General features: G+C 39.6%; 1 protein-coding gene across 1 annotated transcript in view; it reads left to right on the top strand.

Moving 5' to 3' along the window:
• LOC105019097 (sperm acrosome membrane-associated protein 6) overlaps positions 1-14,660 on the top strand; it is a 52,830-nt gene extending 38,170 nt beyond the window's left edge. The window contains exon 9 of the mRNA XM_020041444.1: positions 14,498-14,660. Within this exon, the coding sequence (XP_019897003.1) occupies positions 14,498-14,516 (19 nt within the window). The 3' untranslated portion in view covers positions 14,517-14,660. The remainder of the gene's footprint in view (positions 1-14,497) is intronic.
• Positions 14,661-15,509: the final 849 nt, after the last annotated feature.

Genomic DNA, 15,509 nt, shown 5'->3' on the forward strand with positions numbered 1-15,509 from the left:
ACTTGAATATATTTTGGTAAACAGCCCTGAATGTGTATGTCCCATTGCCTGTCATTCCCCAATACAGCAAACAGCTCATCAGATCATTAGCTTCCATGATTAATTTGAGCCAAAAGCTACCAAAAGAGGATCTGGCACCTCAGATTTGTCTCAGTTTGTTCCGGCGGCAACTACTAGGCCCGGATCAAGTATCTGCCGTGCATTGTATTTTTCCATCACTGTGTGCACTGTGAACATTCTACTAGAAGTGTTCAGCACTAAAATGTGTCTTTTGCTGCAGCCCCTGGTTGTAACCTCATCACTGCCTGACAAAATGAAAGTTTTAGTTTTGTAGTGTATGCTAGTCGCCCTCCCGATAACGCCCCCCAACCCGGTATATCTATGCCTCCCGATTCATCTTTCTCTCGCGCCCCAATGTATTCTGGGAACTCCGGATGCACAAATTAAGCATTAGTCACCGAGCCACCGTAACTCGTATATAGAGCACCTTTTTGCAAACGTGTGCTTTTAGAATCTGATGCAAAAAAAGGTATTCAAAGTTTCTTGTGAAGCCTGATGCAGTTAAGACACTTGAGTTGCCACTGACAGTGCCAGCAGCAAGAGAGGATCACCATCTACCAGGAAGTAGCTAGCTAGCAACGTTAGAGATTTTCTAGCTAGCCTTATGATGGTCGAAATATGTGGTGTTTTTATGATTTGTAATGGAAATTAAGTGTAAATGTTGGTCTAAGTAGCTATATGCATGACGAAGATAATACTAAATAAGGAGCATTAATATTCACAACATTATTCCCATTCCGTTTGACTAGGGTCTTTCGAGGAGAGATTCTGACTTCAACAAAAGCTTAAAATACATGCCGAGTATGATTTTTTTTAAACATTGCGTAACAGCTTAATGATCCTTTAGGATAATTGTTTATTGTACATAAGTGAAACTAAAACAGTTGTGCATACGATTTAACTTCTTCAATGCTACAGAAAGTAAATCTAAACAATGGTATAGACCCTTGTTTAGGCATGAAAAAACAAAGCTCCATTTCATTTGCACTTTTAAAGCAGACAAAGTCAAAGCTGATATGTTTTACTGGTATTTTTGTATGATTAGCGATGTGAGACTATTACAGCATAATACTATACCGTGACAGAGGGAACACGATCTGAGGAGAGGCAGAGCATTACAGGCATTATAAAGCCCAAGTGTGTCTAAATATATACAGACATGACTCATCCTGTAACACAGCCATTTAATGGGGACTGAGGTTGTATGTTTTTCCTATGGTTTGTTCAGTTGTCTGGGCATCTGATGATGAATCAAGACCTCTCCTAACAGGAAGTGTGTATTCTGGATTCTATCAAACCTTGAATTGTTGAATGAAGTTTCCACTTCATGATATACCTTTGTAGAGGCAAGGGCGTAAGAGCTGGGAGGGACGGAGGGGACATGACCCCCCCCCCCCCCCCAATATTGGAAACAGGTTACCCCACCAATAATGTTGTTTTGCGTAATACTTTTATTTTGAAAATAATTACGCTTTGGAACTTGTCACGTCTCCGTTGCGGCCGAATCCAACATTCTCATTCATTGTTTCATGATGAGAAATGTATGTAGGCTAGCTAAGTGGATTTCTGTAGCTATACGTATTGTTTTCACAGTTAGTGCAACGTATAAACGTCAGTATATTTTGATAGCTTTAGAATGAACAAATATAAGCTTTCTTCTGTCTAAAAACGTAGTTAAGGCGTAGTTAGCTAGCTGTCTTTATTTTCAAGTTTAATCCAACAAACTACAGTATAGTAGCTTGCTTGCTAGATAACAGAGTAGTTCCTATGGCTGTGTGAAAAAGTGATAGTGAATGATTTGAAAGGAAGAATGTCTGCTAAATTGATTTGCACAATCTCAATCACCATAGGTCTTCAAGTACCTAGCTACATAATGGATGTGCCAGCACCAGTCAAAAATTAAGTGTAAGTAGTTTTAAGGTTCTTGGTAACAATCTCCACACAAAAGCTGGCAATTTCTTTCTTCAGTTGAGATGTTTAGAATCATCTAGATATAGGTATAGTGTGTTCAGTATTTAAATAATTTATGCTATGTATGATCATGGCAGGGAAGTGATAGACATGAACAAACAGGCACAAACCAACAGGGAAAAATCATTGGTAAGTGCCACGCTAAGACAGACTGTTGATCAGTAATCATGTATATCAATCAGTCATTGAATAGGATCTCTGATAAAAGGACAGCAGCTGAATTTAGGATTGTATGTGTTTACTTTATGCAGAAGCATGCGACGTGTCATAATTATTTCTCGCACCTAATCTTTTTCAATTGAAGTAATCCAAAAGTAATCATACATTTTTTCAGAAGTATCAATATTTGAGTTGGTAATCTAACTGATTACAGTTACTGATTTTTTTACGGGTTACTTGTAATCCGTTACTCCCCAACTCTGTATACAACTAATGTGTAAACCGCGATTACATTCAACATGAACGTAAATTGTGTTAGCTATCAACATATCCCAGTGCTATTGGTCCTTAATGACTCATGTTTACATTCGGTGTCAACATGAGAAGTGCTGTTTACCTATGATTAGAAACTGGCGTCCAGTAGCAGTTATGAACCTATTAATAGTTAAATAGTGTGGCTGTTTGCTAGGGCGTTGTGGTCGAGGATGGTGGGCAGGCATAATTGTTAACTGTTAATGTTATTCATAACCAGGGGGTTTTCATTTTCATTCACTTACATTAAGGACCAACATAATAGCAAGACGTTAAGGAGCAACATAATAGCGAGTGGTTAATGACCAGTTCACTGGGGATTTGTTGATAGCGAACATAATGCCACCTATTTATGTTAAAAATGACCGTAAATAAGTTTTTCTAATTAGTTGTATATGTAATTCCTGAGAGGTAGTTGTTTTGAGAATTTAACTCAAAAACCTGGCAGGATAAGCTCCATGCACTGAGACGTGACATGTTTTTAGCAGCCTTGGAAAACACAGATTTACCTGGTTACCTGATTTGATAGCAAAATCTAACATCGGTCTGAGACATCTCTATGTTGTCAAGGAAAATAGTGCATTTTGGGTGATAGAACATTTCACATCACGCACAAAACTCATAAAACTGGAAGTTATTTTCAATGATTCCAGTAAATGATTGTGACACCACCAAAATGACTGGAGTTTGTTGCCTAGCCCAATTGACCCTGAGGAATTCTTAGACATACTGCAAGGGCTTCCTAGCTGAAGGGAACTCCCTTAGCTTAGGGCGTTTAAATACTGTCAGCCAAAAATAACCTCGTACAAACTGTGTAATCTTATAGAATATTCCACCCTCTCACATTGTTTATGTCCCTTAACCATGAGAATGAGACACATTCTATCATAACTCTATGGGTGGGGAGCGTGTCATTGTTTCCATAGTAAGACTAGTGTTACCAGTAGAGGTCAGTGTAAAATGCATTAAAATGCTGTAAAACTGTCATCCTTCTTGCTTTCTTTTAGATTTCACAATGCACCTCAGACTTCATAATCTGTTGCTTTCCCACCATTTTGTACAAGTATGGCGTCTTTTTGATGGTCATGAAGAAAATGATAATTACAATCATATGGAGTGCATTTACAGAGTTTTTCTCACTGGACCTCAAAGCATCTCTCTTTAGTGTAGGTTGGGGATAACTCACTCTATCCACAATGAGACCACAACATCAGCTCCATTGATCGAAGTGGGTGAAACCAGAATGAGTAGGGGGAGAGCGGAAATGGGAAAACCATTTGACTCTTGGAGGTATGATCCACATGTGCGCATTCACACAGTTTAGTCACATTTCTGTGCTTCCCCTTTTAATGGGATCAACATGTCTTAGAGTTGCCAGCTGAGAGTGATCCATCTGACGTAGGGAAGGAGGCTTAGACAGGGTGGAGTAGGGGATGATTACAACCACCTAAAAAGGGAAGTGATCTCTGGCTTTGTCATACGGAGACCTCCTATGACCCTGTGTGACCAGTAGGTTGCCTGGAAGCCCAGCCTAGAACCACTGTACAGTACTTAATTCTGTGTCTCATGTGAAAATAATTCTCCTGAATCAGATTTCTCTATCCTCCGTCTCTCTCTGGGCTGTCACAGACAGTCACAGTGTTTGAGCGTACTGTAGTGAAAGTGTGTATTACTCTTCCTTTATTAGATCAGGCTGTGAAGTCCAATATCATTAAAAACTCCAATGAGTCTGATTGTTCACAGTGACAACATGGTTTCATTTCGAGCTGTGCACAGTCATGTGAGACAGTAACACAGTAACCAACAATTGTTTTAACAACCACAAGTGTTTATAAGCCACCCCTTGTTGAATTGGTGAACTGTTTATAGTTTACTGGCTATCACCAAGGAGTACTCTCCCTTATATAGTATGGTTGAAAGAAAGGACTGGATTCTGGGAAAATAAATGCAATGTTCCTTAAGTCATTTACTTACTTGTAATTAAATACATTTACATACAGTATATACAAGTAAATTAATAAATCAATATAAATACACATGAATAATAAATAAATGCACCAAGAATTGTTTGCAAACCACATTACACAGTCCTGCTAATTTTGAAAGCATTGTTCACTGAATGTTGGAAAGGCGTTGAAAGATTTCAGTGCAAATGCCAGTCTGTCTTTTAAGCCCTTGGTCAGGTTTTGTTCAGTGATGTTTCAGAATTTTGCTCCATTCATCCTTCCTTCAATCCTGACAAGTCTTTCAGTCCCTACCCCTGAGAAGCATCCCAGTTTCCAGTTTAGTCATTTAGCAGACACTCTTATCCAGATCAACTTACAGTTAATACATGTTTTTATAGGCGGAGCCCACATCTCAGCAGTAGCAACTAAGTAGTTTTTGGCAAAGATTCTGTGCTAGAAAGAAGACAGTAACAAAGTATTTTTTTGTCAAACGCGCAAAATTACATGGTGTTGTTCTGAGCAGTGAAAATCTTATGACATGGTAAGAAACATCTACACAGTAAGTAAAATATAAAGCAAGAAATGTTTATTTTTTTACACATAACAGTGTGAACAAGCAGCAATTTCAAGGAGCGTAGAAAAGGGGCCTTGCGATCAGCAGCGGATCAGCTGCTGTACCAGGTAGCATTGCAGCCTGAGAGGATACTCTCAATGGTGCACCTGTAGAAGTTTTTGGAGACATGCCAAACTGAGTCTCCTCCGGACATATTGGCATTTATGGGCAGTTTTTACTGCCGAGTTTGCTTGCCTGGAACAGGTGAGGTCATCTTTGATGAACACACGGATGAACTTGAAGTCAGAGACTCTGTCCACTTCAGCTCCATCGATGTTTATGGGGGCAAGACCACCCACTTCCTGAAGTCCACGATCATTTCCTTAGTCGTGCAGACGTTGAGAGAGAGGTTGTTGTCCTGGCACCATGTAGCTAGGTCCCCAACTAGTAAACATAAGAGTTAGTTCACAATAGTTATTTTAGATACTAAGTAGGGTTTCTGTTGTTTTCATCCCCTAAAGATGAAAACACCACTGTGTTACACCATAGGGATGGTCATGATGGTATTAGCCTGGCAATGGTGTTGAGTTTTCCGCAGATGTAGAGCTTGGCATTCAGGCCAAATAGTTAGATTTTGTTCTCATTAGACCAAATAATGTTTTTATCATACTGTCCTTCAGGCAGCATGTCATATGTCTTTTACACAGGAGTGGCTTCCATCTACCCACTCTACCATAAAAGGCCTTATTGAGTGCTGCAGAGATGGGACAATTTCCCAGAAGTGCAACCATATCTTAAGCTCTGTAACAACATGAAGACAGACCATACATAATGCTAATAAAAAATATGAATGCAATATCATTCATATATTTCCTCTGTGCATATATGACTACTCTCATTTTAACCCCAACAACTCCGTCCATACAGGTCAGCAAGAAAATTATAATTTGATGGATAATATTATTAGCTTGCTAGATAGATACAGCGGGGAGAACAAGTATTTGATACACTGCCAATTTTGCAGCTTTTCCCACTTACAAAGCATGTAGAAGTCTGTAATTTCTATCATAGGTCCTCTTCAACTGTGAGTGACGGAATCTAAAACAAAATCCAGAAAATGACATTGTATGATTTTAAGTAATTAATTTGCATTTTATTGCATGACATAAGTATCTAGTGGATATTTACTGAAAACCAGACGTTCTCATGTCAAATGCTAAGCGCTAAATTGGCGAGAATGTTCGTTGAACAAGTTGTTACGATTTGAATCTTTAGAAAAACCACATACACAATTAACAGCACCATCATTTATTGTCATTCCTTCATCTCTCAGTGCTAAACTCTCTAAATTTATTTCTCCAAATACATTTTGTGTTAATCAGAATCATTAACTAGCCATCAAGCTAGTTATATTTTCCATTGACTTTTTTGAGGCGATATTTTAGTTGTTTTTGTTAAATGAAGTTGTTTTTGTTAAATATTACGACTTCGTTATTTGTCTGCCTCACAATACGTTTTAAAGGGAAATGACAGGGAAAGGCACAAATTGAACCACCACATGAAATAGTGCTTCTAAGAAATAACATGGGTGTGTCACCAGAACCTGGCTTTAAGGGCTCTAGCCCCAGATGTTTTTTGGTCAGCCCTGAGTATTTTGCAAGCTGACATTAACGTTAGTTATAGGATGATGTGCAACTAGAGCTGACAAGTGTTTTTATGGCAGGCACTTTGTTAAAATTGTGCAGGGTAGCCTACGTTTTTCCAAAAAACATATTATTAGAAGATAACACAACAAATGTAAAAGTAAATTCACAAATGTTGTTGCATAGGCTGTTAGAAAATATATGTTTTGACCCCCTTAAACAGTTACTTTGTTTAAGGGGGTTAATCAGCAACACTGGGTGGCCACCATCATCAACTATAAGTAGCCATCATCCACACATTTATTAGCATGTTTTGTTAATATAAGGGTTATAAAAATAATTAATGTGCATTGACCATTTAAGTTGTCAGGATTGGCACATCAAATTCGCAATGAAAAGCGATATGAATGATGTAGGAATAATTCTCAGATGAAATGTGCCCTTCATTAAAGGCACCCTTTGAAAATATGAGCAAAACAAGCTGTGAAAAAAGGTTTTTGTTGTTTATCTTCTTGGTATTTCATTCGAAATATGAACAAAAATCTAACCTTTAATTAAAGTATAAGAATTGAAAGAAAAAATACTTATCATAAAACAAATAATTTTCTGAAAGATATTGTAGCGAAGGTGCTATGTGCTACGTTTCGGAGATTCTAGTGTTATGGAGTTATGTCTAAGGGATATTTAGTATTGGTAATAGTTGTTATTGTTGTCTGTCGATTCTGTTCATGTTATGTGTTCTTTTAGAGTAGATTTACGTCTATGGGTTTGTGAAATGTCAGTGGGAGAGTTAGTTTTGTTACATCACTTTTACTTTTGACATTAAAGCTGTGTTGTCTGTACAATAAAACCTGTGAGACTAATCCTTCATTGTGTTGGTGACTAATCCTTCATTTTGTCCACTTGCCACAATGTGTGCCACAATTATTAACACCCATTAATTTAATATTTGGGGCAGATCACCCTTGGCCAATAAGTAATATTTTTATTATTATTATGTTCTCCTATAATACGTAACAAGGTTGGAGAACACATGGCAATAGATCTGAGACCATTCCTCCATACTAAATCTCTCCAGATCCTTCAGATTCTGAGGTCCACGCATGTGGACTCTCTGCTTCAGCTCATCCCACAGGGTTTCTATGGGGTTTAGGTCTGGGATGATCATGGAAAAAACCTTCTTTGGTCAGTGAATCATTTTAGTGTTGATTTTGAGGCATGCTTTGAATCATTGTCCTGCTGGAAGAGTCCATGATATCATGTATCTTAACAAGTTGTCCAGGGTCAAAGGAAGAAAAACAGCTTTGCAACATAATTTCAAGGTCCTGGAGTGGCCTAGCCAGTCACCAGATCTCAACCCCATAGAAAATCTTTGGAGGGAGTTTAAAGTCTGTGTTGCCCAGTGACAGCCCCAAAACATCACTGCTCTAGAGGAGATCTGCATGGAGGAATGGGCCAAACTACCAGCAACAGTGTGTGAAAACCTTGTGAAGACTTACAGAAAACGTTTGACCTCTATTATTGCCAACAAAGAGTATACACTCACCTAAAGGATTATTAGGAACACCTGTTCAATTTCTCATTAATGCAATTATCTAATCAACCATTCACATGGCAGTTGCTTCAATGCATTTAGGGGTGTGGTCCTGGTCAAGACAATCTCCTGAACTCCAAACTGAATGTCAGAAAGGGAAAGAAAGGTGATTTAAGCAATTTTTAGCGTGGCATGGTTGTTGGTGCCAGACGGGCCAGTCTGAGTATTTCACAATCTGCTCAGTTACTGGGATTTTTACGCACAACCATTTCTAGGGTTTACAAAGGGAAAAACATCCAGTAAGCGGCAGTCCTGTGGGTGAAAATGCCTTGTTGATGCTAGAGGTCAGAGGAGAATGGGCCGACTGATTCAAGCTGATAGAAGAGCGACTTTGACTGAAAGAACCACTCGTTACAACCGAGGTATGCAGCAAAGCATTTGTGAAGCCACAACACGCACAACCTTGAGGCGGATGGGCTACAACAGCAGAAGACCCCACCAGGTAACACTCATCTTCACTATAAATAGGAAAAAGAGGCTGTGACAATTTGCACGAGCTCACCAAAATTGGACAGTTGAAGACTGGAAAAATGTTGCCTGGTCTGATGAGTCTCGATTTCTGTTGAGACATTCAGATGGTAGAGTCAGAATTTGGCGTAAACAGAATGAGAACATGGATCCATCTTGCCTTGTTACCACTGTGCAGGCTGGTGGTGGTGGTGTAATGGTGTGGGGATGTTTTCTTGGCACACTTTAGGCCCCTTAGTGCCAATTGGTCATCGTTTAAATGCCACAGTCTACCTGAGCATTGTTTCTGACCATGTCCATCCCTTTATGACCACCATGTACCCATCTTCTGATGGCTACTTCCAGCAAGATAATGCACCATGTCACAAAGCTCGAATCATTTCAAATTGGTTTCTTGAACATGACAATGAGTTCACTGTACTGAAATGGCCCCCACAGTTACCAGATCTCAACCCAATAGAGCATCTTTGGGATGTGGTGGAACGGGAGCTTCGTGCCCTGGATGTGCATTCCACAAATCTCCATCAACTGCATGATGCTATCCTATTAATATGGGCCGACATTTCTAAAGAATGCTTTCAGCACCTTGTTGAATCAATGCCACGTGGAATTAAGGCAGTTCTGAAGGCGAAAGGGGGTCAAACACAGTATTAGTATGGTGCTCCTAATAATCCTTTAGGTGAGTGTATAACAAAGTATTGAGATACATTTTTGTAATTGACCAAATACTTCTTTTCCACCATAATTTACCAATTAATTAATTATAAATCCTACAATGTGATTTTCAGGATTGTATCTTCTCATTTAGGCTCTCATAGTTGAAGTGTACCTATGATGAAAATTACAGGCCTCTCTCATCTTTTTAAGTGGGGGAACTTGCACAATTGGTGGCTGACTAAATACTTTTTTGCCCCACTGTATATGTTTATACTGTATAAATGCATTTATATGCAGTATGAAGCTAAATATGTATTTATTGGAGTATTACTGTTAATGTGTAGCCTCATCGGGAAAGAAAAAGATCAAATAAAAACTTGGTCACAAAAGAAAAAGTCCCCATGAAGTTCCAGTGACGTTTGGCAAACTGTAGGTGCTTGAGTTTGTTGTTTGATGACAACAATAGCTTTTTATGGCTTTTTTTGGCCCAAAAAACTTGTGGTTATGTAGAAGGTGTCTGATCAATGTTTTGTAGATTTTCTGATACAAATTTTTTATAATTGCCCAGATAGTGTAAATGGGTATAAATATCGCACATCATTACTGTATTCTCAATTATTTTCCATAGTAATGGATGACAATGGGAATTTGGTTTGTGTTACACCTCACATTTATGTCCCAGTGAAACAGGAAGTCATGGCCCATCACTTAAGTGGTAATCACACAGGTGAACTTAAAACTATAAAATTTGAATGAGAATATTCTTCAGTTAATTTTACTCATAAGAATTTCTAGGGGTACCAATAACTATGGCACGCACAATTTGGAGAAAAATACTTATTTCAATTATTTTACCAAAAACTTTTCTTCAAAAATTTGACATCAATTTACTCTTTGATTTTGGAAAAATAACAACAACAAAGTGGAAAATATTCACAGAACATTTTGCTGTTGATTACTATGGATGACAGTATTAGTAAATGGCACTCTAGGCTTTACTATGATTTAAAAAACTCACTTTCTGATCATGAATATATCTGATTACAAGTATCACGTGTGAGAAACAGATATGATTACGTATACTGGTATGACGACATCGGCACACCCTTAATGTCCAAAGGAGCAGTGTTACTTTTGGCTGAGCTCTAGATATAGTCATAATTTTAGCAGTTGGAGTGGGTTAGTATCACTGAGGAAGCCAAGTTGGGGGGAGAAACTTATTACATCCTCTATAAGCCACTATTCATAGCCTATACAAATACAATTTTATATGACTGAGACTAGAAGACAACAATCTCACAAACACTCACACACACGGTGGTTAAATAAATAGATTTGCATGTCTGAGTAATCATAAAACCACAAGTTCAAAAAATGAATATACATTCGTATTCAACCAATCAATCAAATCTATTTTATGCAGTAAATACTTTTTTTTTCAAAGTACTTAGATACCCATCCCTAAACCCCCAAAGTGTAAGTAACAATAACAGTCGATGCATAGTTGCTTGGAAAAACTCCCTAGTAGGGTCAAAACCTAGGAAGGAACCTGTTGTGGTACCAGACTGAGGGGTGGCCAGTCCTCTTCTGGCTGTGACGGGTAAGATAATAAAAGTGCATGACCTTTTTGGGACACTGGAGATACAGTTTTCCAGTCCTGAGGGTGGCAAAACAACTTGGGGCCGTACTCCTCCCAGTTTGGGTTAGAAGACAGTCCCCCAAGAGGAAAATAGAACTTCCAGGCTAGACTAATATACTATTTCAGTGTACAAACTAGGGAGTGAAACAGGATTGGTGGTCAGAGACACCATTCTATCTGAAGGGGTGGGGGTGGGGGTGTGTGGTAGATAGGAGGTGACCTTCCTAGAGGACAGTCCTCCCGAAATAATGCACAAATCCTGGACTACACTTAAACATGGACTCTACTGAAGAAATTATTCTTTAATTAACGCTTATAAGGAATTGTTAATGCTGTGTAGGTTGAAAAACTCAAAATCAATCAATCAATCAAATTTATTTATAAAGCCCTTTTTACAAGAGCAATTGTCACAAAGTGCTTTACAGAGACACCCGGCCTTAAACCCCAAGGAGCAAACAACAGTAGTGTTGAATTTCAGTGGCTAGGAAAAACTCCCTAAGAAGGTCGAATTTTAGGAAGAAACCTAGAGAGGACCCAGGCTCAGAGGGGTGACCAGTCCTCTTCTGGCTGTGCCAGGTGAGATATTAAGAGTCCAATTGGAATAATAAATAAATTTCTCTGGGCTAAATCCAGAGTCTATTTGAGTTTAGACTAGGTCAGAAGTATGACCAGGTGGACAAGGACAGGGACAGCAACGGGCCCCCCAAACCAGGTAATCCGCAGAAAGTGGACCAGGACCTCATCTCCTTCTAAAATGTAAAACTGGAGGAGACTGAGAAAAGTTAGTAGTACATCCCTCATATCCCCCAGCACAATAATATAGCAGCGTAACACCTTGGAACTGAAAATCTGCCCTAGCCTTTAAAGGCAACCAGTGTAGATATTAGTACTGGAGAAATGTGACCAACATGTAATAGTCTAATCTTGAAGCAACAAAAGCGTGGATAAGCGTGGATTTCTGCATTATTCTTCCACAAAAAAAGCTACTCTTTAAATATTTCTTAGGATGACTGTACTACCATCAATGCTTATTGTGAGATTTCTCTCTTTGTTTCTTGGGACGTAAAATGTGCATTTAAGTTTTTCAGAGTTTAGAATTAAGAAAGTTCTATCATCCACTTTCTAATGTGTAAAATACAGGCTTCTATGATAGACAATTTGGAGGCTTCACCATGTTTCAATGAAATGTACAACAGTCTGCATAGCAGTGAAACCTGATGCTTCTGGATGACATCAATTCCCATCACCATCCCAGAGCCTTTGAAAAAAAAATCACCATTCAAAATACAGATGAAAAGCTAGTTTGAGCTTTGATTTAATTTGGTCTCAAAGACAAACTCTCCTGCAATGTGTGCGCAAAGATAGTCTATATCATAGGCCTTCTGTACAGACCAACTGTTAAAACTATATAGCCTAGATTAGCTATCTATTTAAAATGCAGAGTATATTCGAGAGAAATATGCTCAGAGAGTTGTCATCGTGCATTTGTGCTGTGCTCTTCGTGACCTGTCCAGTAATAAACCTGTTCATTCTATTTCTTTAGAGTCAAGGATTTATATACAGGGTTGTTTTTACTTTTCCAAAAAATGTCAATACTGTAACACAACTATGGCACAAACTGATACACATAGCCTAATGTTTAATATACCGCCGTTGTCCGCAAGCGGCAGAGTGGAAAGTTCTTAGGCCATGACCCGATGACCCGAATTACCCAATGACCCATGGATAGTCCTTAGGCCATGACCCGATGACCCCATGTACCCAGTGACCCGTGGATAGTCCTTAGGCCATGACCCGATGACCCCATGTACCCAGTGACCCGTGGATAGTCCTTAGGCCATGACCCGATGACCCCATGTACCCAGTGACCCGTGGATAGTTCTTAGGCCATGACCCGATGACCCGATGTACCCAGTGACCCGTGGATAGTCCTTAGGCCATGACCCGATGACCCGATGTACCCAGTGACCCGTGGATAGTCCTTAGGCCATGACCCGATGACCCGATGTACCCAGTGACCCGTGGATAGTCCTTAGGCCATGACCCGATGACCCCATGTACCCAGTGACCCGTGGATAGTTCTTAGGCCATGACCCGATGACCCGATGTACCCAGTGACCCGTGGATAGTCCTTAGGCCATGACCCGATGACCCGATGTACCCAGTGACCCGTGGATAGTCCTTAGGCCATGACCCGATGACCCGATGTACCCAGTGACCCGTGGATAGTCCTTAGGCCATGACCCGATGACCCGATGTACCCAGTGACCCGTGGATAGTCCTTAGGCCATGACCCGATGACCCCATGTACCCAGTGACCCGTGGATAGTCCTTAGGCCATGACCCGATGACCCGATGTACCCAGTGACCCGTGGATAGTCCTTAGGCCATGACCCGATGACCCGATGTACCCAGTGACCCGTGGATAGTCCTTAGGCCATGACCCGATGTACCCAATAACCCGATGTACAAGTTCTGCATTCTGTGAATCTTCTTCTGTTTCTATGTCCTGTTCTTTGATGTCCTATTCCCCTATGCATAGCAATACATTTTTCATCGATGTGGTGACGTCGTTGAGACCAACAAGCCATTCCCCTGTTAATCGTCTGTTTATTGAAACAGGAATGCCATAGTCGGTATTCAGCATGCAATCCTGAACCCATTCCCTTTCTGCACACCACTGGAAAAAAGGAGGGAAACAACTTGTAGGCATAGGTTACTGTCTAGGCTACTGTCTAACCATTCACATGGACTGTTATCTAAATTCAGGAGCAGCAACTCTTCCAACACATGATTTGTTCCACTTTTTGTCCCAACGGAACTTCTCCCTTTGACTCCAAAATTCCATTTAATCTACAATGAACCGAGACATTCTTGTGAAAAGAACTTAGTTGACGGGTTTTGACGGAATTCTGCGATGTCATGATGGTTGTTGTTTTTAGTATTTTCATGCCTTTTTTCCACTACATATTGCACCAACTGGGTACGCCAAGCACAGAAGGGGACAGATGTAATAGCCAATAGAAAGGTAATATAGAAAAAAACTAAACTAAAAAACTAAACTATGTTCAGCCAGTCAGTATGTCAATTCCAAAAGTCTGACACATAGGCTACTGAAATGTTTCTGATTATAACATTAAATGACCCTCCCACTGCGTTTGAGTCATCTGATTAAATTCATACATTTGGACGATGCTAATAAACTAATTCAGCTTGTTTTAAAACATTCCTCCATGGGCCTTCAATAAAAACTCAAGGAAAGCAGAATTTTACTCAATTATAAATTGGTTAAATTATCCCTTTAATTGCTTCATTGTATCATGCAGTACACCTGTACAAAACATGTGTATTTGTTATGTTCCTCCACTCATTTATTCAAGTTTTTCCTCTTATTTGTCTGTCTGTATATATATAATTGAAAATGTTTGTTTTGAAATTGAAGCCATACATTCACCCTTAGTAGTTTGAGAAGGTATGGCATCTGTCTGTTTGCAGGGATGGGAGAGGATCATAACACACAGGGGAAAGGTAGACAACTACACTCTCACATCCTAGCACGGCTGGCTTTCCCTCATTTGGAGCACGGACCCCTGTTTGTGATTATTTCCCTCACCTGTGTTACAAATCACTTTTCCTATTAAAGTTCTCCCTCTCCTAATGTGTCTTGCTGGTGTTTGGTCACGCCCAATTAAACGTTCTGTTTTTGCGATTTTATTTCTCTTTTGTTCTTTGTAGGGCTTTTATCTTATTTATTTTATTAAAAGTCCTCCCTTCTCTCAGCACGTGTTCTGACTTCATGTCGGCAACGTTGCACACATTTTGTCACGCAGTACAACACAAGTTGTGCATTCACATGACTGTATTCAGGGGATAAAAGAACATAAAAACATCTTCATGACCATTTGATTGTCCTTCATCAGTACCATTTTGATCTTGTCATTTTTATCAACATCAGGACAGAAATGTCACTGGCAAATAGCTTTAGTCACAATATCCCATAACAAAATTAACACTATTGAAACATGCCTATGCCTCCAAGAAATGTCGCTGAACAAGTAACTTCACACCTTATGCTGGCCATACATAGGGCATGTCTAGTTGAAAAGGGAAAAGAAGGTTGGCATGCTTTTAATACTTTTGAATTAGGCTTTTGATGGAGTGGCCTTGTGTGTGCCAAAGTCCCTTCCACTGATGCCTGTACCCTAGGCGGATTACGAGTTTGGTACCACAGATTTTTGGTCTACCACTGTAGCAGCAATGCTGTTTCTCAGAACCAACCACAGCTCCTCAAGAATGACGAAGAATGACGCAGCTGGTACACACTATCAACAAGTAACTCTCCATAAATGCTAAGAACTCACAGGAATGAGTGGTAAGCTTGTCGAGAGGACATCTGCGGTAATCACCAACAGAGGCTGGGCCTTCTGCTTGCAAATGGAAAATGAGCAGTAGCTACCATGACAGCTAGTAATGACGGATAAAGAATTTGAAGACAATAACTATGTTT

This window comes from Esox lucius, chromosome 20, assembly GCF_011004845.1.
Source record: "Esox lucius isolate fEsoLuc1 chromosome 20, fEsoLuc1.pri, whole genome shotgun sequence".
In the NCBI taxonomy this organism is placed as follows: domain Eukaryota; kingdom Metazoa; phylum Chordata; class Actinopteri; order Esociformes; family Esocidae; genus Esox; species Esox lucius.